We start from the raw sequence: 22,418 nt of genomic DNA, 5'->3' as shown, positions 1-22,418 counted from the left end.
ACTTGGGAGCCTATAAGTTCATAGATTTTTCTAGAGAGTTTTTGCATTACTTCGATTATGCTAGTTAGGAACAGATGGAAAAATTAATACAATTATGTTTGCTATGATTTCCTATCATGGATGCAACTTGAAGAGGTCAGTGACCTTCAAAACGGTATTGCTTTTTTTTTTTTGCATATTTAAACCTATATAACTGCATATACACATAGTATTTTATATCCTGATTAAAAACAGGCCACAAAAGTGTTAGTTAAAGTCAAATTTACAATTGTCTTCTCATCTGTGTTTAAAGTCATAAAATTATGAATTCAAGAGTTTACTATCCATAATAACAGAAACATAATATACAGGAAACATTATTTTTTAAACATACATTACCTCATGGGATATCAGATCAAACTGCCCAAAAAGCTGGCCCATAGTGATTGATTTTGGATTCACAGTTCTATAAATCACTTTTTCTTCTTCACCATAACCACGTTTTTTCATAAGAGACAGCGTATCTGCCAGCACATGCAGAACTTTGGTCTTCCCAGAAAATGGCTCCCCCACCAGCATGAAGCTGTTAGATGGGAAAAAATACTGCTATTAATAAATCTGCCTTATAATTTTGACTTTTACAGATCACATGAGGGGCAGTAGTTTCAAACATATGCTTAAAGTTAATTTTCACCTGATTTTCAAAAAGTGAAGCAAGTGAATTTTCTTTGAATATAAAAAAAATTCTTTTCCACAACCCAGTTTATTTGCACATGCAAACTGATTGCACAATCTTATGGAGAATAGTAATTAATGAGCTGAATATTAACCATCATATGGCTAATGTCATATTGTATATATTTCCTCCACACGGTTGCTATTCTGTAATAAAAGCTAAGAATAAAATGGCACAGATCTGACAACTAATATTTTAATACAAATAAGCTTTTACCATCTTAAGTTTTCAACATAATGATAACAGAACCTGAAATCATATGCAAGTGCTTCTGATATCAGGAAGAGTACAATTCCTCAGACATAAATCACAAGAATTCTGGAACATGCAAAAGCAGTATCGGTAATCAACTGTTCCAAAACTGACTGGAACAAAGAGGAATATTATGCCACCCTCAAAACCTTCTATAACTTCATATAAAGAAATGCCACAGTACAAGTCAGAATTACAACAGATAGTGTAGTGATAAGAACTTACCCATGTCTAACAATCATCATTTCATATGTCTGTATAATTTTCTGCACAAAAGTTTGTACCGGTTGGACATTATGTTGAGTGCAACATTCATTGCAACATTCCAGAAAATCCTAAAATCAAAACAAATCATAATCTTATTCTTGCTACAATTTAAATTACTGTTCTGCACGACAATAGAAGAATTTATACTCATCAGAAATGGTTTCAAATTAATTAATAACTGAAACAGTATTAGCCAGAATATAGCAAACTTCCTGGAGGAAAAAATTCCCACTTCTGTACTTCATGTGTCAGAATAGTATTTAAGTACGATTTTTTTATCTTGAGGAGAAGGCAAATCACCCTCAGGAAACCAGCAGCGGGCTTCAGAACTATGGAACTATGCAACTATGCACTTTTTTCAAGATTGTACTATTTACTGAAAACTTAAAAGCTAATCCAGTTTGGTTTTTCCAACATACTCATCCTTTGCAAACATTCTCCTACAAAGATTGCTTCAAGTGTTGCCAAAAATAAAATACAAGCACAAACCTTAATGTCACTTAATTATGTCCCAAAATTAGGAAAGAAAACATAAAGCCTAAAACTTGGTAAATGTGCAGGTCAATTCCCAATCTGTAATGCACAACCCTTCTGAATGTTAGGCAACTCAGATGTGGACTACATTCAGAACACATAAAAGAATCCCCTTTGCTAAAAAGTTTAATTGCAAGCCTTCAGCAATTTTGCTTATCTTGAAATACGTCACTGCATTAATTGCACCTGATTAAAAACCAAATCACCACAAAACAATCAACAGTGGTCATGACCAAAGAAAAATCAGAAGAGTACTTACATTGTAGTCTGCCTCAGGAAGCTTGATTCCAGGAAATAAATCACTGGTTATACCCATGAACAGAGGTATATCATGTGACAAAAATTTGGGCTCATTCACATCTTTAATTGATCTAAGAAGCTAGAAGAAAAAAACACGCATTTTAGCGTTCTCATTAAGAGACAGAGCATAAGGTGTTCAGCAGTTAAAATAACCTAGTATATAACAAAGATGAATTCATTAAATGGGGCCTTTGATAAGAAATTAAGCCCAACTGTGCAATCATCAGCACAGCCCTGGAAAATGCAGCATTGTATTTTATCTATGAAAATATTCCCTCAGGAACTCACCAATATATCTTCATCTTCTGTGGGAAATTTTAACTTTAGATTCCCTGCAGCCACCAGCACAGCTTTGACTGCCCGCATGCCATAGTCATAGTGATACTGAGAGGAAAGCTGTTCTGAACAAAGCCTGTAGGTCATGACTATCTTCACTGACAGTGACTTAGCATTCAAAAATCCATATGAATAGAGGGAAATTTCAGCTATCAGAGCATAGTTTGGAACCATCATGGCTACCGTTCGGAAAAGAACCTGAAATACATACCCAAAAAATAGCTTTAAACATTCATTAGGAATGGAAAGCAATTCTGAACTTTTACAGTATTCAACCCACCATAAAACTATCAATTTTTAGATAGAATTATCAACAGATTTAGAATTTTCAATATTTGCAGCTTATGACTGCCTAGGAAGTTAACCTAAGAGAGCTACCACAAATATGCATCTTAACATACAATGCAATGCAGAAAAGACACTGTCCCCCCCAGTTCTGTTCCCTCAGCACTGTCTCAAGAATGCAAGAATGCAGTATGTCCCTTGCACAGATACATCCAGCAGTAAGAAAGGAAAAAGTGGTCCATAGCAGGTGCACTTCCTTTCTTTCAGCAATGTGCAGTTGTTGTGCTCCTCATGCTCCACCATCTCTGCTTTCAGTTGGCAAAGCCTCCTCATGGGAACAGCACATCTGGCCAAAATAGGTCACAGACCCATCTAGCCCATTATTTTACCTTCAGATTATCTGGAAGTTCAGAACGTCCTGCATAACCTGGATTCATAGTAATTGCTATAAAACAGTTGGGATTAAGCTTCAGCTCAGTTCCTTCAAAAATAAATGTTTCTAGCTTTATTTGTATGGCTCTTTGGATGCAAAGGATCTGCTGTGCCACTACAGACAGCACTTCCAGTTCAATGCGATTGAATTCATCAAAACATGTCCAGGCACCTGATGAAGCCAAACCCTTGAAAAACTGCAAATGAAGAAAGAAACCAACAATGTTGCTAACAGAGCCTTAAATTCAAAAGAAAACAAGACAATAAAGTTGGAAGTTTAATTAGATTTAGAAATTACAATTACAATAATAATGCTTAAACCTCTTTAGACCATAGATCACTGGTCTAAACTTCAGTGATTTATTGATGAACAAAGTTTTTAAATCAAAAGCAAGCTAAATCAGATCTCAATCCCATAAACTCTTGTTTCTTTTATGTTTTAATTAACAACCTAATAGGTTTTTATAAAACACAGAAATGAAACATGAAGAGAACAGCATGCAAGGGTAGCAGACCACAGGTGCCACCGTTATTTGTGTCTGCAAAATAGGGATCCTCCAATTTTCATGCTAAAAATAAAATACAACGTATATTTCTTTTCTATTTACCTTTCCCATTGCCAGGTAATCAAGGCCATCAGAGCAGTTAAAGACAACACACTGAACAGCGAGAGCTTTAGCCAAATCTTTGGTGGTCTCTGTTTTACCTGTTCCTGCTGGACCCTCTGGGGCACCACCAAGGTTTAAATAAAAGGCTCCAATCTAAAGTACAGAAATAGTTTACAGAAATTATTTGTATTTCATTCATATGAAATTCTTCTGAATGAAAATGGTAAAATTAAATTGCACTTGATAGTTTCATACACTTATTTTATCTAACATAAAAGGTATGGTTTTACTAATTAAAAAGAATCTGGAATGTACTTCCAGCTGGGAAAAATGTGCAAGAGAATTTCATTTTGACCCTAACAGAGGGTTTAGTTTCATTATCATCATGACCATTATTGGTTACTCAAACTTCATTATACCAAATCTTTCAGTTCTCATTTATAGATACACCTTTCAAGTTTAATTTGTTGCAGTTACTTGTTGCTATTCTTTTCTCTCTCTCTTTGTCCATTAATATACTTTTTTCCTCTTCTTCTTCTTTCCCACACCATCCCCCTTTCATGTGCCTTCCATTGACCACTCCATATTCTCTCCAATATTCCATTAAAGTAGGAGGAAATCTGACTGAAAACAAAAAAGCTGCAGACTTTAAACAAACAGTCCAATCCACAGATACAGAGCCATATCTGTATGGACTGAAAAGTTCTGGGAATAATTTATTAAGAACCTGGGCAAAGGACAAGACTTCTATTTGCCAGAATGCCAGGCTCTGATTCCAGGTTTGTGAGCCTAAAACTGAAACAGATTACCAGCTGCATCACCCTCTCAGATCAGTGCACTTTGATGTTCTGACAAACAGATACCAAGCATCAGGTACAGCCACACCATGGGTGCCTAGCAAAACTTGAAATTGTACTCCAGCAAAGAAACTGCAGTAACTGATAATGATAAAAGCTGTATCTGAGATGACTTTGCTAACTTTCAGTTGCCAGGTTAGCTGAGGATAAACCAGTACAATAATAAACACCTCTGCCAAGAGCAGGGATACTAAAAAATTGTCAAACTTATACTAGTCTTAGGAACAGTGTGATCACAAGTGAATCCTTCTCCAATTAATTCAGCAGCCACAGAACACCAGAAAAGCACTCTGCGTTCTCATAATCTGTACAGTAATCAAGTATTGTCTGTTTTTCCTGTGTGCTTTAAAAAACCACAACCACAACAGAACACACTAATATATCAGTCAGGTGGCTGGGCTATCCAGATTTGCTGTTATGAGTGATTTTCATGTTTAATGTTCTGCAAAAATTACAAACCTCATTCTAGCAGAAATAGCAGTCTGACAAAAACCGTAAGCCCTAAAAGGATGGCTGCACTGAAGGGTGCAAGCAATAGCACAGCACAGTAAATGCAATGTGAGGCAGCTCATACCAGGGTGCGGTAACACCTGTCTGTGAGAGGAGTGATCACCAGGCGTGGGGAGTTCCCGAGGTACTCGTAGGCATATTTCACATTGCAGTTAATGATGCACACGCGAACATTCTCATTCTGCCAATAATAGCGCAGCTGTGCGAGCCACTGAAAGTCTGTTTCACTCTGCACACCTGGCAAACAAAGAGTTGACAGCAATCATAAGAGATGTTGTAGATAGCTGGATTTTGTATTATGATTAAATTTAAAACAGCTTTGAAATTACTAATGCTGATGCTTGAGCCAAATACAGTAATTTCACGACTGTAAGGTGCACCCTTTTGACTGAAATTTTGGTCTGAACCTGGAAGTGCGCCTTATATAATGTACAAAGCTGTGAAATTTGCTGACTCCTGGAGGTGTGCCTTATTATCTGGTGTGCCTTATGGTCATGAAAATACTGTACTCACAAACTCATCTTAGTACTGTATTGTTTTAGGCAGTAAAATCTGATTGGTTAATGATTTTTCATTAACTATGTGTTAAGAAAAATGTCTTCAAATAGAATTACCACTTCCAATCATTTCCTTGATGACATCTCTAGCATGAACATCAATAGTAACCAAGGCACCCAGTGTAATCCTGGTTTGTTTTGACAGTTTTCCTCTTACCAGCTCTACAATATCATTAAGTTGAAGCTGAAGTGTATCATAATAATCCTTTAAGCCCTAGGAGACAAAAGGAAATTTGGACACTGGTTATATCACGGCTTCAAAGGTTCCAGAACTCTTAATGTTGACTAGGTATCTTAACAGAGGATGCTTATTAAGCTACTCTTATATTTTCAGGGTTTTGCATCAACTTCTCTCTTATCCACAGTTAGGAATTTATGTTACAAAGCTATGGTTGCTCTAAAAAAATATTCAAGTATTTGAACAAAAGGTACAAATCACTGTACATAAATTCATGTACATTAATTCATGTCAAACACACATGCTAATCATTTTTCAAATTTTATTTTAAATGCAAAAAACTGTTTGATTAAGCAAAACACATCAGCTGACATGAAACACTAAGATTTTTTTTTTTTTATTATGCACGACACAGTACCTTGGGTCCATGGTGAAGAGCTTCATGTACCTCACTTGTCCAGTACATTTGAGACACACACAACACTACTTGGCCAGGCCACTCCAGAACCCAGCGCTTTCTCTCAGTCTCTAGATATGCCTGAAAGAGTTATGTACATCATACAAACATAGTGTCTGGGAACATATATCACAGTGTAATATGGAAGCTTATAATGTAATCCTATTAACATTCCTTGCAAAAGAATACTGTTTTCCTATTTGCAATGTCCAAATGGAGTTTTAAATGCTCTTTTCCCCTTACGTTTAAAGAAACCTTTTCTGTCTAATGATTTTCTTTCAGAAGGAAGCAAGCATATTACAAGTGTTCTATTTCTAATTCATAAGAAACCTGAACTATTACATCAGGTGATAAATCCTGTAAAATAGTACTACTGTGAAACTTTCAGACGAATTTATATTCAGTGTCATAGGAAAATTACTTGCATCTTATTCAAACTAAACTCCAATGTATATTACTGGTCTGTAAATACAAGTCATGTTAACTTGGTCCTGACCACACAACTTCATCAACTCCTGTGTTGAGGAAGAATTTTAGAAAGCCAAGAGAAAGACATAAAAGAAAGGCAGGCGCTTCGGTTCTTAAATTATCACAAATCCCATACCGCTCTTGATCTGGCAATTACATCATGTACAGTCTTCAGCATAATATCTTCTACTTGAATTAACCACTTCTCCACTGCACCTCGAGCTTCAGAAGTAGAAATGTTTGAAATCAGTTGCACACGCTCGCCTTCAGAACTATACATTCCTTTAATATCCAAATTGCGAAGGAAGTCCAGCTTAGCAATGCCTTCAAAACACTTCTTCAAATGAGGTTGAACTCTAAGAGGATCCTTGGTCTCTGACAGGATCTCCAACATTTCATCATTAGACAAGAAAAAGAAGCTAAAAAAATTAGGCAAAAAAATACAACTGTATTATCAAGCTGTTATTAAGACTGATCTTATTCACAGCAAAAAAAGCCCTATTCAGAATCTGCGGGTTTTAAATAACCAAAGCTCACCATACCGGGGAAAGAAGAGACGTTTCTTTTCAAGGTAAGCATTAAGCCCTTTCATGATTTTGTCAAGAAGCTCATTACAAGTCTGAAGCTTCTCTTTTAATCCTGGAAAGGAAGTAGCAGCAAGAACCTGTAACAACAAACGTGTGCAAACTGTCAGCTATGAATGAGGATTCAAAACAGTAGAAATTAATCAAATAAGGAACAAAATTACTTTGTTTCTAGAAAGCCTAGGGAACTGAAATTGTAGTTCACTGTACATATTCTGAAAACTAAGCATTCCCTCCATCCAAAAAAATGGCAAGAGAAGTTCCTGTTAGTAATGGATATCTCCCTTACCTTCGGGTCTTCGGCACAAAACTCCATAACTTCTCTCCACAGTCTATCCACTATCTGAAACTGCCGCCCCTCTTCTGGCATCTGTTGCATAATATCCTCAGAAGAAAAGATGGGTTCCAAATACAGCCACTGTACCTGCACTTTCAGCCACTCATCAATATTCTCCTGAATTTGAATCAAGCGGCTTTCCCATTCCTTAATAAAAGTTTAAGTAATGTTAAACTTGACATTTCCAAGCAAATAGTATTAGAGACAACAAATTCAGTAAAGGCAGACATTGCAGTATTCCAGTTCCCAAAGAGAAAAATGTCTACCATAAACAAAATGAAAGAAAAATATTTAGGAGTATAAGTTCTTCCACATATAAAAATGGCCGAAGAAGCTCAGAAATTTTTACTTACTTGGAAATAAATTTTCCAAAATGCATTTATCACTTTAGTGCTATGAACTTTTAACAACTTAATTGTTAAGCAATAGCCAGGAGGCTACCAGCGATAAATTCTGTTTCATCTCCCCACAGCAAAGGTTCTTGTAGCAGAATGGCAGCAGGGACACAATACCAGAAAAGCCACCTCAGCTCATAGGAGAGATCCAACAAGTCCAGCATCCTGTTCCTAAGGACAATAGCAGATACCACTGGAGCAGGTTGCCTGTAAACTGTATGTTCACTGAGCCTGCTTGAGCCTGAGCATTTCCCACATAAACCAACAAGGAACTAGGGAGGATAACTGCAAAGCAATTCCACCAGCTTCTCTCCTGCCAATACCCAGGTGTTAACACAACTAGCCCTGAAATTCAAAATCAGGTATAAAGTACTGCCATCATTGTTCTGAGGCCTGATTAAAAAATATTCTCCCAGCCATCAAGTTGTTTCTTTTCTCTGAGGAAAATACTGTAGTTCAAAATTTGAGTTCAAAACTCAATAAATAAATAAATGTTCTTATTAGCAATAAGAGAAACATTATTTCCAATTATTAAGAAGCAAGGCAAATGGAAATAGTGATTTTCCAAAATACAAGAAAAAGTAATCATGTCTCTTGGTTGCATTTGAATCTAAATGGAAGAGAGAATTCCAAAACAGAAATAAGGTAACTCTTACAAACTCAAAAGATTCTTGCTGAAAAATGAAAGCATTTCATTAACAATTCAAATAATAAAGCCGTAATACAATCAGTATACTATTGCACCACAGTTATCCTACAAACAAAAAGGGTTGAAAAGGTATTCATTGTACCCTTATTTCGCTGTCAAATGGTTTAATGAAAGGTGATCCTCTCATTGTCTGAGTTTTCATAATCTGATCATCAAGAAGAGCCTGAATATCATCCACTGAAGACAGAATATGAACACCAGTCTCACGATACACATTTGTGTTGAAGGAAATTGAATCCCAGGTGTCCATCATGGTACGCATTGCTTTCTCCAAGGAAAATTCCTATTTAAAAAGAAAATAGCTTGGTCTAGTCACTGAATTGTTTTTTTCCAACTCTCTAATTCAATATATAATCATATCTAACTGAATAAACTATTTTGCCCTAGCACAAATTAACTACTTATTATATTTCCTCAGCATATCCTTTTCCTGCACACTGAAAGCAGCACACTTGCGAAATACTGATGTCACATGAGATAGAAATGCTTACACTCATTATTAACATATAATGGGCCAAAGTGCTATTATGCAACAGAAGAGGTTTGGTGGCAAAGACAAATAATGCTAATGAGTCATAAAAGTATTCACTAAGAGACCTGATGTCGTATTTGTCACTATCAAATCTCTGTGCTCACCTTGCTTGCAGCTACACTTATTGTTGAAAACTGTTCCAAGTAAGAGGATAGATTCTGCTTTAAAACTTTTCTCAAGGTAGTTCCAGCATCTGGTGTTATATCATGTCCTACTATAGCTGACATCTGCTGCCAGTGACGTTCTCGCATGCCAGGGTTACAGAAGACAGTCACAGTGGGAATATGTTCCTAATTCAGAAAATACATTTATAAGGCAAATATCATAATTTACATTATTTCTTAATTTTTCAGTAATTTTTCATGTGAATTTAAAATTCTTCTACAGTAGCTGAAGACATGAAAATCTTCTCCAAAAAGTATAGATGGTTCCATTAAGTTATCCATTTAATTTCTAGATAATTATATCAACTACTGAAGAAAGAAATATAAAAAATTATTAAGCATAATTTTTTAGTGATGCTAAATTTTGCTTCTATTAACATAACAGAGTCCCATTTCAAAATTCCCAAATACATTCTTAAATGTTTTTCTGCATTCAAAAATGACTTTTCTCCTGTATGTGTTCACTCATTACAATTCCAAAAAACTATGGAACGAAATTTAAAATCCAATTTTATTAAAATGAATGGAATAGTACAACCTTGAAATCAGGATTTAGAACCGTCTCTCTGTATCTGACACTGTGCCATCTACATATACTGAGCCCTGAATTTAGCATTTGTCCCTCAGTATCAGATATCAATAGTCCTCAAGTTTTCTCACCTTAAATTCTTTAATTTGATCCAGAACTGAAGAGCACATTGTAAGAGTTGGATTACCCATTACACCTTTCTGTCGCACTGTTAGGGCTTTTTTCTGCTTTTGTTGGAAGAGTCTTAACAGTTTGTACATCTCTCTGTAAAATTCATCAATCTCAGCCTCCATGCTTTCCCCATCCAGTTCCAAAAAGGTCCCATCCATCCATCTGAAAAAAAACCCATAAGGTTACAAAGCAGAATAACAAATATAGCCCACAAATAATTATCACTTTGTTTTGCAACACATGAATCACTATTTAAATTAAAGTAAAGCTCTTCTTCCATATTATTGTTATTCTTTGCAAAATCCTAATGCCCAACTACAAGTGGCTCAACCACTTTCTTCTGTGTATTTGTGTAATTCTCTTAAGTCAGTCACATACTGAAAGAGTAACTGCATGAATGGACAAATATTTAAGTTAAACTCTAGACAGAGACCAACATACAACATTTAAAAACACATTTCATCTTGTATTTTCAAAACCCCCACATTTCCAGCCATAGCACATTGTAACTTCTGAAGAAGGCATGAAATTACAAAAATCTCTCTTAATTTATACACAGAGTACAATTTTCTGTGGTATGATCTAATCACCAGACAAAAACACAATCATTTGAACCCACCATTTTGGACATCTGCTAGGTTAAAACCAGTTTTGGCTACATACAGATGATGAGCTCTTTAGTTGAACTTCTTCCTTTTCTGGAACACAAAATGACTCATACACAATTTTTCTTCTTAATACATTTCTTTCACAGAGCTTGTCTTATTACAGGCTCCACCAGCATGACCAATACAATTAGAACCCAGTCTGATACATCCTCCCGTGCTCTCAGGCATGTGGTGTGATTCTTGGGACTGTCCTGTGCAACACCAGGACTTGGACTTCGAGATCTTTATAGGTCCCTTTCAGCTTAGGAAGGCAAATGATTCCACAATTACATTTTAAAAATAAAAACAAATGAACATTTTTACTAGCTGAATTTAAAACAGCATGCCCCATACATATGTTATATTAGCCTTTTACTTTGCTTACTAGTAACACACGTTAACAAGAAAACCAATCCACATTCTATATCTGACGTGAATAAGACCAGGACAAACATTTTTCTCACTCTTCCTCCTACAGCATTTAGAGCTGAATTACCTTTTTTCTGTTCGCTGCCATTTCAGTATAAGATTAAAGAGTTTCTGGAATGGTTCTATCCCAGTTTTTAAGTTGTTGAGGACTGGGAATTCACTTGGTTTCCACCCGAGCAGAGTCTCTTCGTTATTAAGAGCAGCTAGTGTTTCATCAGTGTCCTGTATCGCTTTCTGTAAATTCCTCACGTCAGTCACATACTGAAATCAAATAATAGTATGTTCTTGAGAAAACCAAATTAAAAGCTATCAAAAGAGCTATCAAAATAAGAGATCAAAATATAAGCTTTCACATTAAAATTTTAGAAAACAAGACTTAAAAACTTGTCTGCTTATTGATGAGTTCACAAACTGTGAAGAATCCAGATGAACGTTATGAAAACTAAAATTGCTTATCATTACTGAACTTTAAAGTATTTTCAAAATGTTTGTGCTTTAAAATTCACTGTTCCAGGAGGCAGGCACTCACTTTTTTATGTACGTGGCATATCATATTGGTAACTGGAGTTTATTAGTTTAGGATTTCTGTTTCATATTTTGAGGTGTTTTGCTTTTTAAAAAAATCAACATTTCTTACTATGCAATATCCTCCAATTAAAGCACAATATATGCTCTGAAAACGAAAAAATACTGCTAGAAATTCACAAAGTTTTGGAGTCAGTGGCCTGCTCTTCACTATCATAACAATGAAGTTTTGAGGTTTGTATGAAAAAAATATCAAATTGCTACCTATGCTGGTTTTGCATTAATTGATTTGAGGTGAAAAGGGAAAACGAACAAATGATTTTCGTGGGTGCAAACACTCATTCTGAACTGTTATTATTGTTACCTATCAGCTAATTCAAGCACAACTTTATAGCAAACTTTCCTCTAAATAAAATGTCAATTGCCAAGGAAAAACAAAAATGGGAGGCGGACCGAGCTTGTTCACTGTGGCGAGAGGATAATACATGTTTTAAATTGATTACTTTTAATTACAATTTTTCCCCATGATTCCTGTGTATTAAACACATTAAACATTTCTACTGATTTTATACTATTAATCAAACCTGTTGCATGCAATCCAGCTGTGAGTATTCTTCTAATTCTGTCACAGAATCATATAGCCTGTCCAATTCAACATGCAGGTTATTATACTTCTGTTGCACTTCTTGCTCTCTTTCAGCTTTAGACTGTTCGATCAGCTACAAAATAATTAATTTGTTTCATGTCAAAAAAGCAGTGCAAAGGTGGTTGTAAGTTCTTTCAATGATTAGCATACATAGTACTATCTAAACAGTATTTTTTGGATTCAGTATTTTACTGCCAAAAAGGACACCTACAAGTTGTTGAAAACTAATGTTATCCCACATGTACCTGTGGTTGTAAAAGGTGGAAATTCTAGAACATAAGACCACCTTAAAGCACTGGGTCTGCACACTCAAGGGTTTGTTTTAAGGTACCAAACAAAAAAAAAAAAATCAACAAAAATCAAGAGAGAGATCTCCTAAGACAAGGACACCTACTGCCATGCAAAATTTGTGAAGCAGACAAACAGAATTTCACCAAAGGAGGAAAAAATCTTTTCCTTTTGCATTAGAATAAGAACAGACTCATTTCTGAGAATGCAAATATACAGATTCATGAAAACTTAATGCAAAACTTGTCTCCACCTCTAGTACAATGCAAGTCACTTGACAGCCAGCTACAGAGTCCCACTGTTGAGGGATTCCCACTAAGTAGTGGGATTTACTCTGTACAACCATTTTCATGAAAAGGAGTTAGAATAAGCATCATGGACTCTCTGCATAGAAGTAGAAAATTAATTTTACTGATTTATTTTTGGGATTAAAAGAAAACTTGGTTTGCATGAGGATAACATGCAAACGAAGTATTTTATAGTCATAGTCTCTCAAGCTGGGTTTCTTTTCAGTCAGAGGTATATTTACTACACCTTAGTATCTAAACAAAACTTAGTAAAGGAGAAATCCTTACTTGTAATATTTAAAAGAAACAGATTTTTAACAAATGTTAAATATTAATTCTACAAAAATTTTAGAAGATCTTATTAAATCTATTCTAAATTACTACAGAGAGGCAAGAACACTAAAAGGCTTGACTTACTGTGTCATAGACAGAGAAAAAGCACGCTAAGCAAAACGAATACAGATGGTGGAAGAAAAGTAATCTACAGTCACACAGAGAAAATGAGATGTTGCATATTTTCTATTAATGATTGCTAAGAAAACATTGTTCCCACTGTTCTTTTACTGATACCAGTTAAACTAAATTACAGTAATTTCACGAATACAAGCCGCACCAATTTGACCAAAATTTTGGTGGAAACCCGGAAGTGCGGCTAATATTCCGGGGCGGCTAATCTATTAACAAAATTCTAAAAGCTGCCAACACGGAAGTGAGAGCCCGCGGCAGCCCCAAGCCAAGCTGGAGCCCGGCCGGCCCCGGCTGAGGTGGGAAAGCCTGGCAGAGGCGGGGCCAGCAGTGTGGGGGGCGGGCGGCTGAGCCTGAGCCAGCAGGGCGGGGCAGGGAGGGCGGCAGAGCCTGAGCCAGCAGGGCAGGGGAGCCCGGGAGAACTGGGGCTAGCAGTGCAGGGGAGCATGGCAGAAGCAGGAAGGCCGGCGGGTGGGGCTGCCTGGCAGCGGGGGAAGCCCAGCAGAATCGGGGCCAGCAGCGTGGGGGAGCCCGGCGGTGCGGGGGCCTGCAGTGCCGGCCAGGGCGAGGAAACGCGGCGGCGGTGCAGACGGGAGGGGGCGGCCGGCGAGCCCGGCGGCGGGGCTAGGGAACGCGGCGCGCCGCGGCCGGCGAGCCCGCCGGCGGGGCTAGGGAACGCGGCGCGCCGCGGCCGGCGAGCCCGCCGGCGGGGCTAGGGAACGCGCCGCGGCCGGCGAGCCCGCCGGCGGGGCTGGGGAACGCGCCGCGCCGCGGCCGGCGAGCCCACCGGCGGGGCTGGGGAACGCGCCGCGCCGCGGCCGGCGAGCCCGCGGGCGGGGCTAGGGAACGCGGCAGCGGGGCGGTGCTGACGGGAGAGGGGGGCCAGCGAGCCCGGCGGCGGCGGCAGCACCACCCGGCCAGCCCCGCCGAGCCGTGGCGCTGAGCTGGGCTACCCGACCTCGTCGGCAACCATGAGCGGGCCGAGCCTGCCTGGCCCCGCCCCGAGCCAGTAAAGCCCGCTATGCCGCGATCCTGTTACTAATTGGCCAATTTGTGAAAGCTGCGCACGAACGAAAGTGCGGCTAATATTCGGGGTGCGGCTTATCTATTGACAAAGACAGCAACATTGTCGAGGCACCGGGGGTGCGGCTTATAATCCGTGCGGCTTGTATTCGTGAAACTACTGTACTTCCTGTTCAGTCACTCAGTCTTTTTAAGGGCCTGACAGTTATATTTTCAGTACTAGACAAGAGGAGTGCAGTGAATTTTCATTTGTCTATGTATTACCTAGTACTGACCACAACCATATTAGGATAATAAGATTTGCTGAAGCTTTTAAGTTACAGTGACAGTTTTAAAACTTAGCTACAAAAAGCCCACTTTTGTTACAAAAATCTGGAAATATGTTTTTCAATTATGTCTAAATTAGTATGGTTCACGTTATATATGTATATACATTTTGCCGGCTGAGGAAAAAAATAGCTCAAGTAAAGTGAGAAGTCTAACAAGCCAAAATATACCATAAACTAAGAAAATGTTCTTACACTATCATGCTCTTTAAAAATGAGGGTAATCTTCTTTGGCCATAATATTGTTGTAGTATTTAGTTTCATGTCTTCAGGAGTAAATGGAAAAATATCTATCAAGTAACTCATTTGCCGAGAGCACTCCTACAAAGAGAGATTTCACAAAACTTCAGGTATGATAGGTCTGTTTAAAATATAGGGTAGGACAATATTATCTACAAAGACAAAAATCTACATTTCGTGAACTTTTCAGAATTCAGAGTTCCCTCAGCCAATTGAATATTAACAGTCAAAAAATATGTGTAACATTTTTCAAATCCCTGCCCTGATCATAAGCTTTGTTCTCTAAATGATTCCTGTGTTCTGTGAATCCATATACAGAAATCCTAATGTTATTGAAAATATACAAAATAGAATTTCTGCAGATATAAACATAAAATGTTCTATTTATAGACCTATTACCATAACAAAATATCTGATAGATATTCACACACATACAAACTACTCCTAATGTAACATCACCTATATTCTGCTCAAAGAGTAAGTTGTTTCTCATGTGTTCAAAGTCTGTTGACTGCTTTTACACATAAAATGTTCTTTATACTTGTCTGTTACACTTTCACAAATAGATCTTCAAGCAGTCCTGAAGTCTCCAGGCACAAACAATAAACTGATTTATTAAAAGTTGCATTTCCTCACAGATTGCAGAACACACAGGAATGGGAACAAGAAGCAAAGGCATATAGCAAAGAAAAAGTTGGGCTTCCCAATTCTGTCTAAAGTAACACTGAGTTTATTCACACTGTCAGAAAAAAGTCTGCACTCTAATGAATTCTCTATTTGTATAGGCCAGCATATCTAATAAAAGATCAAGAATTAAAGGATAGTCTTTTACCTTGCTCCTTTGCACCAGGTCCGGAAAATCTTTGGTTTTGACTCTCTTTATGTAATCTATTATTTCTACCATTTCTTCTGTTGACTCGGGAACTTTTAATGCACATTCCTTAATGGCTTCAAATTCACTGCATATCCTATAGTTTTATTTTACATAAAATACCAACATTTAAAGATTTTTGTTTGATTGGCTTCAAGCTCAGCTTTAATGTAATTAAAAATTCAAATTACTTCCTTAAGTATTCTCCCCTTACAAATTGCATTATTTATGAAACTAGAAGAGCAATATGACCAAGTCAGTCAGGACAAATATTGGTTTCTGACTTGCAATAATTGCTTTGTTTGGATTTTGGGGTATTCTTCTGAAATAAATGTTTTAGTAACCTCTTGTTACAAAAACAACTTTCAAACTATCATTACATAAGCACTTCCCTAGTAAATATTCTGTCACTGGCAATATGGAATCACTATAAAACTTGGCCATAATTGTTCATGTTAACTAAAAAATATAGTAGGACTTTCCTCATTATTTAATCCATACCTGCAAATTAATGTCCTGTTTAACTAAATTGATATCCTGTAAGTTCACCCATGTAGAGAATAAAGGGAAGGTGGTAAAGAGTTTTTGTCAGTTTTAATAAGGCTTTTGATACTATTCTTCACAGAATCCTTCTAGATGAGTTATTCAGGTGTGGGATGAGTATGTTTATGATGTGCTGGGTGAAGAAATGGTGAAGTGCAGAGCTCAAAGGGTTGTAGCAAACTCTTTACAAATGGCTCGTGACTGTTAGCAGCAGTGTTCCTCAGGATTCACTTCTGGGCTAGTTCTGTTCAATGTATTTCTCAATGATTTGGATGCAAGAGCTGAATGCACCATCAGCAAGTTTGCTCATCACACAACTGTGAAGTGCTGCTAACTCCATTGAAGGATGGGACACCTTGTAGAATTAAACATTTGACTGTGATTAAAGGGATGGAAGAAAATGAGTTGAAATGCCAGATTCTGCGCCCAGGATGGAGTAACACCCAGAACAAACACAAATAGGGAGGAATGGCTTGAGAGCAGCCCTATTGAGGTACTTATCAGGTAATAAGAGTCTAACTAGCCTTTTCTTTGACAGGGCAGTAATACTGTAACTCACACTTAAAAATCCAGAACAGTAATAAAGATCTTTGATCTTTTAGCTCCTCCATTATCCAAATCTATACTAGTATGTTCTAAACCAGGAGAAAAATACAACAGGTGTAAAGTGCATTATATCATTAGTAAGCCAAGAACTTTCAATAAACAAAGTATGGTATATTTGCATTTCATCTACATGTTTCTACTATGCATTTAACACATAGAGCATTCACAAGTAGAAAAAATTCTACTTACCTTTCATTTTCCTTTCTGAAATCTGTAAATATTTTCTCCATTAGCATTTTTGCAAAGTTGTTTGCACAATTAGCCAAACTTTGCTTTAAATCCTCACAATTCAAACAGACCATAGGGAAATAAATCACCTCTGGTAAACTCATGATTTCCTTCTTGACAGTGAAAAATTCACCTATCAACTTCAGAAAAACATCAGACTTTACACTTCAGAGTTGTTGTTTAAATACTTGGCTACATGAGTAAGTATTAGACATAGAAGAAAATAAGTAATATTTTCTTCTATTTACCATAAATTTTTAGAGGAAAAAAATCAGTTACATTGTAGGTAGTCCATATATTTTTAGCTAAAGGTTAAGCACCTGTTATTCTCTGTTACCTTTTCATTATTGCTGTATGTATAGTAAAAATTATTTATGAAGTGTAGAATTAAAACTTACAGTAGTGTATTCATCAAAACTGGGTTGTTCTGCTTCAAATCTGTTTATCCGTTCCTCTGCAGTTCCATCTACAAGCCAGCCATACCTTTCAACTACAATTCAATTACAACGTATTTATATTACTAAAATGCATATGTCACACAGAAGTTACTTATTACACATAGGAGACACAGCTATTTACACACTCTTCTATCACTTACCATAGCCTTTAAAATGTTCCTTTGGGCCTTCCAAGTTCTCTGTGATAGATTTTTGCAGCATGGATTTGGCCCATTGCGCAGTGTGAGCAGGAAGCTCAGTATCCACAGTTTCAGTGCCTCCCGTTAGCCAAGCATGTACTGTTTGTACATTCTAAGAGTAGTGCAAGTGTTGATTATTTACATTTTAAAAAGCAGTGCAAGGATACATATACTTTAAAAGTAAGTTGCAATCTGCAGAAGACACTATCACAAAAGTATGAGACCCTAACCATGACCAAGTTCACATGCTTTATACACACATAGAATGACTTTTCCCAAAGCAAAAAGTTGATCAGGAAATATGTAAAGGAAAAAAAATTATCCAACCTTGCATAAAATTAAATATCATATATGCAAATACAGAAAACCAACCCCAAAACACCTCTCAGAAAGTACCATCACATGTGACTAGTGACCAATACTCAGTTCACATCTAAAGCCCCCAGAAAGGCTCTCTTCCCTGGACATAGACAGGTTCCCAAGACATCAATCTTTTGATGTTGTATATATTAGTTTTTAGAGATTTAAGTATTTTCTTTCTCTTAGAAAGAGAAGGAATATCAGCTCTAATTTTCCTTGTCTTTCACTGGAGGTCTTAACTTCAATGCAAATTTATTGTAAATCATCATACATATAATTAAAAATGTTATTATTATAATTGCAGATCCAAAGAGCAGACAAAAGCAATCAATAGCAGGTGCACCAATTTTTTATATACAAGGAATTACAAAGTTACTTCAGAGCCTAGAGTGCTGCTGAGCATCAAAATTCATGATGTGACCTGTAGAATGATTGTGGAAAATAAACAAAAGTTGCATTCTGATCCTATTTCCAGGGTAGTCAGACCCCTAAATCACAGGTATTTTCACATACTGAACATCTTAACAATTACAAATTCAAATAAAGACAAAAGCACACCTGAAGAGTCTGTCCTATACAATCTACTACAAACAAAATTGTTTCTTCTAAGTCTTGTAAGCTTGGAAAAAACTCCATTCTATTTTCATCAAGAGTCAAGTCCATCTTAAATAAAGGCAGACGACTTCTGTCTTCAGGATCAAAAAGTTTCACAAAAGCTTCAGTCGTTCTTTGCAGTAATTCCTTCACCTAAGGAATAATAGATCACCTACTAGTTGACATAAAAAAGGCCCCACCTATTTTCCATTCATCCAGTTAAGCCAGGCAGGATTTTCATTCATTTTTGTACTTGCAGCTCAATTGATGGATAACTGAAGCAGTGTAAATTTTTCTAATAACTCCAGTGGTTATTAGTCCCAACTCTTAAATAATAAAAACTAATAACAAGTAAACAGTTCAGTAAAATCCATGCATTTATTTTTGCAACAAAAGTGAGCCTATTACAAATACATGTATGTAGAAATGAAATAACTTAAAAGCATTTTCCTCTATTTTTTTTTCCAATTACAGTAATTTCACAATTATAAGCCACACTGACTATAAGCCGCACTTCCGGGTGTCAGTAACTTTTCATTCTTTGTCCATACATAAGCCGCACCTGATTATAAGCCGCACATTACAATACAGAGTGTGATGAAAGGTATCTGTTCCATCACCATCTGTTGAGGGTGGGGGCAGTGATCCTTATCTCAATGGCAGATATTCTGCTAATGGGCCATCCACTGAAACCAGGCAGGGCATTGTTCTTTATCTTTTCACAACCCATCCTTCCTCCAGGGCGTCATTTTCTGTCAATGGCCATTGAGTCCCACTGTGTGACTGATAAAATTACTGCATCCCATTGGAAGTTGCTCCAGCCAGGGGGAAGAGCCCAACATTTCTTACCAAGATAAAAACAGAGGTTTTGGGACACTAAGGGAGCCCCTTTCTCCACTGGACTCCAAAGGAAAACCGGATATCTCCACATCACCACTGGAGCTCCAGAGGGAAACTGCACCTTGTACAGGAGCACTGCTCCAGCTGAGCCACATCTGTCACTGCAGGAGGATGCAGCCACCATTTAATGGGACTGCTGCCAACACCCTGCCTGACAGGGTGTCAGGTTGTACTCTGACTGTGTCAGGGTTTGCAGTTTGTTTCTTTGTAGTACTGTATTTCTATTTTAATTTCCCTAGAAAATAACTGTTATTCCTAATTCCCACATTTTTGCCTGAAAGTCCCTTGATTTCAAAATTGTAATAATTTGGAGGGAGGGGGTTTACATTCTCCATTTCAAAGAGAAGTTCCTGCCTTTCTCAGCAGACACCTGTCCTCCAAATTAAAACAGCAACTTTTCGTTCTTTGTCCATATATAAGCTGCACCTGATTATAAGCCACACTTTGGGTTCGGACCAAAATTTTAATCAAAATGGTGCGGCTTATAATCGTGAAATTACTGTACTATTATTTGATTAGACTACTGTCCCACTATTTTTCTACAAAGCAAGTAATGTTTTAATCCCATTAAGTTTATCACAGGGAAGAAAGATATTTACCTGATTAGATATAAGCACAGCCACACAGTTACAAAAAGACTCAAGTTGATCCAACTTGACACCATCCAAGGCCTCTGGCTGACTAAAGAGACCAAAAACTCTTTGGTACCATGTACTCATTATCTCATTTTCTGCTCTGGAACAGCTTAGAGTTGCATCAGTTTTAAAAGATTTATAGTCAACTGGTCCTTTCAATCTAGAAAAGAAAGTTACAGGCAACTTTGCAAACAAAATTTAAATGAACCAAACATGGAGTAAGGCAACAATAGAAACTTTTGTATTGCAAATCCAGTCTTTGGCAGAAAGAACAGTGGGAACTTATGCATTGCTTCAGTAGACTAAAAGGAAAGAAAAAGCCTGCCTCAAACTCCAGGATTTATAGAAAAATTTCCAGAAAACATAACGAGGAAAAATATTTTGAAAATTTTCTTTTTGAAAACTATGAAAATTTAAAGTTCCAAGATTAAACAGAATATTCTACTGGTAAAAACCAGCAAGAAGTCTGATCTTCAGGGTTAGCATAGAATTCCCTACAGATGATAATACTGCTAGAAGTTGATTTTTCAAATACTGCTTTAAACAGATTTCTATGGGAATTAAGCATTAAGAATAAGTGAATAATGGGGAGAAATTTACAGAATTAAAGGTAAAATTTAAATAAAAAGGTCTGATATTACCAACAACTTAATAACAACAATAAAATATGTAACAGAAAGAAGAAAAGTCATGTCATAACACAGAGTAACTTAATCACAGTACATTAAAAGGGTGCATCAAAGAAATTTTCTATGATAAATAATAGAACTGAACAAGCTCATCTTTGCCAGTTTTGAAAATCTATATGGGTCAATAATCCAGCAGAACAGACTTTACCTGGAACCAGAGAAATCTACTACAAGAAAGTTAAAGAATGCTGTATAACCAAAATCCAGCAGAGTTTTCATTGTGGGGTGAAGAATACATAATGCGGAAGTAATTCGTTTTTTTGCTTTGATATAACTGTTACTCCACGTACAAGAAAAATCCAGGCCTCTAAAAAAGAAAAACCATTAAAAAAACCAACCAAAACAAATAAACAAACAAATATTAAGAGCTCAAGCACTACTTGAATAAAGTACTTATATATAAAAGGTAATATTCAAAAGATTGTTTTCTAGTGTGAACAGTTATTAAATGCCACACATGTTCTTACTACCATGCCGTGGAAGTCATAAAGATACTCTGATAAAACATGCTTTATTCTCCATGGTATTTTAAGATCACCTCCTTTTACAGCAGCCCATTCAATGTAAACTTGTAACTTCACCAATTACCATTAGGAAGTATTTATCAATAGATTTTGATAGCACACACTCTGATGCATCAGCAAATCATGCAATTTGAGTATTTCTATTCTATCTACCTGAACTCATACTCCATGGTGGGAGGGCATAATAGACTTGCCTTCAGTCTCAAGGTTTCATCTCAAAACCCAAATCACATAAAACCTTGGCACTACATGGAGATGTCAAAGCATGGTACAATGCTGCTATCTGCCAGAAAACTACTCCATGCACACACAGTTCATTCCAGAAGCAGTTGCACTGTGACTTTAGTGCCTGGGCACTCAGAGCCAGGTTTAATTCATGCTCATGAGTGCTGCTCTACGTAACTGCAACAACAGTAGTAAAACACTGTCAGTGCTAAAACTTTGTATAGCACTCAAGGATGTTGAAATGCAAGATTCTCTAGAGATTTAAAAATGTGCCAGTAAGGGGCTCCAGAATTAATCTTGTGCTGCGACTCTGTCCACACAGCTCAACAGAGATGGCCCTTCGTGCAACTCAGCTGTTTTGGCAGTGGGTTATTTGCTACTTAATCCACTCACAGAGGTAATGAAGGCAAAGGTGCCTCGTCTTCCAAGGCATCAAGTTCTCTTATGTCTGGTTTAATAAGAACTCTTCTCACTAAGAAAAAAAGATGCATGAACATTAGAAGAAAATTAGGCCATACTCAATGCCATTGATGACATTACAAATAAGTTAGTC

General features: G+C 37.0%; 1 protein-coding gene across 1 annotated transcript in view; it reads right to left on the bottom strand.

Moving 5' to 3' along the window:
• Positions 1 to 22,418, bottom strand: part of DNAH12 (dynein axonemal heavy chain 12) — a 60,230-nt gene that overhangs the window by 34,143 nt on the left and 3,669 nt on the right. Inside the window, exons 6-31 of the mRNA XM_033071221.2 lie at positions 22,259 to 22,337; positions 21,265 to 21,423; positions 20,392 to 20,587; positions 18,857 to 19,045; positions 17,900 to 18,050; positions 17,700 to 17,791; positions 17,263 to 17,441; positions 15,886 to 16,021; positions 15,009 to 15,134; positions 12,363 to 12,497; positions 11,321 to 11,514; positions 10,138 to 10,339; positions 9,418 to 9,603; positions 8,864 to 9,064; positions 7,630 to 7,824; positions 7,299 to 7,420; positions 6,893 to 7,175; positions 6,250 to 6,369; positions 5,711 to 5,867; positions 5,161 to 5,333; positions 3,730 to 3,882; positions 3,079 to 3,318; positions 2,357 to 2,602; positions 2,028 to 2,147; positions 1,193 to 1,302; positions 379 to 562 (exon numbers count right to left, since the gene is read on the bottom strand). Of these exons, the coding sequence (XP_032927112.1) occupies positions 379 to 562; positions 1,193 to 1,302; positions 2,028 to 2,147; positions 2,357 to 2,602; positions 3,079 to 3,318; positions 3,730 to 3,882; positions 5,161 to 5,333; positions 5,711 to 5,867; positions 6,250 to 6,369; positions 6,893 to 7,175; positions 7,299 to 7,420; positions 7,630 to 7,824; positions 8,864 to 9,064; positions 9,418 to 9,603; positions 10,138 to 10,339; positions 11,321 to 11,514; positions 12,363 to 12,497; positions 15,009 to 15,134; positions 15,886 to 16,021; positions 17,263 to 17,441; positions 17,700 to 17,791; positions 17,900 to 18,050; positions 18,857 to 19,045; positions 20,392 to 20,587; positions 21,265 to 21,423; positions 22,259 to 22,337 (4,328 nt within the window). The remainder of the gene's footprint in view (positions 1 to 378; positions 563 to 1,192; positions 1,303 to 2,027; positions 2,148 to 2,356; positions 2,603 to 3,078; positions 3,319 to 3,729; positions 3,883 to 5,160; positions 5,334 to 5,710; positions 5,868 to 6,249; positions 6,370 to 6,892; positions 7,176 to 7,298; positions 7,421 to 7,629; positions 7,825 to 8,863; positions 9,065 to 9,417; positions 9,604 to 10,137; positions 10,340 to 11,320; positions 11,515 to 12,362; positions 12,498 to 15,008; positions 15,135 to 15,885; positions 16,022 to 17,262; positions 17,442 to 17,699; positions 17,792 to 17,899; positions 18,051 to 18,856; positions 19,046 to 20,391; positions 20,588 to 21,264; positions 21,424 to 22,258; positions 22,338 to 22,418) is intronic.

The sequence above is a fragment of the Catharus ustulatus genome, chromosome 13 (assembly GCF_009819885.2).
Source record: "Catharus ustulatus isolate bCatUst1 chromosome 13, bCatUst1.pri.v2, whole genome shotgun sequence".
Lineage (NCBI taxonomy): Eukaryota > Metazoa > Chordata > Aves > Passeriformes > Turdidae > Catharus > Catharus ustulatus.
Note: the sequence above shows the minus strand (reverse complement) of the source record. Positions and strands in the feature narration are given on the sequence as shown.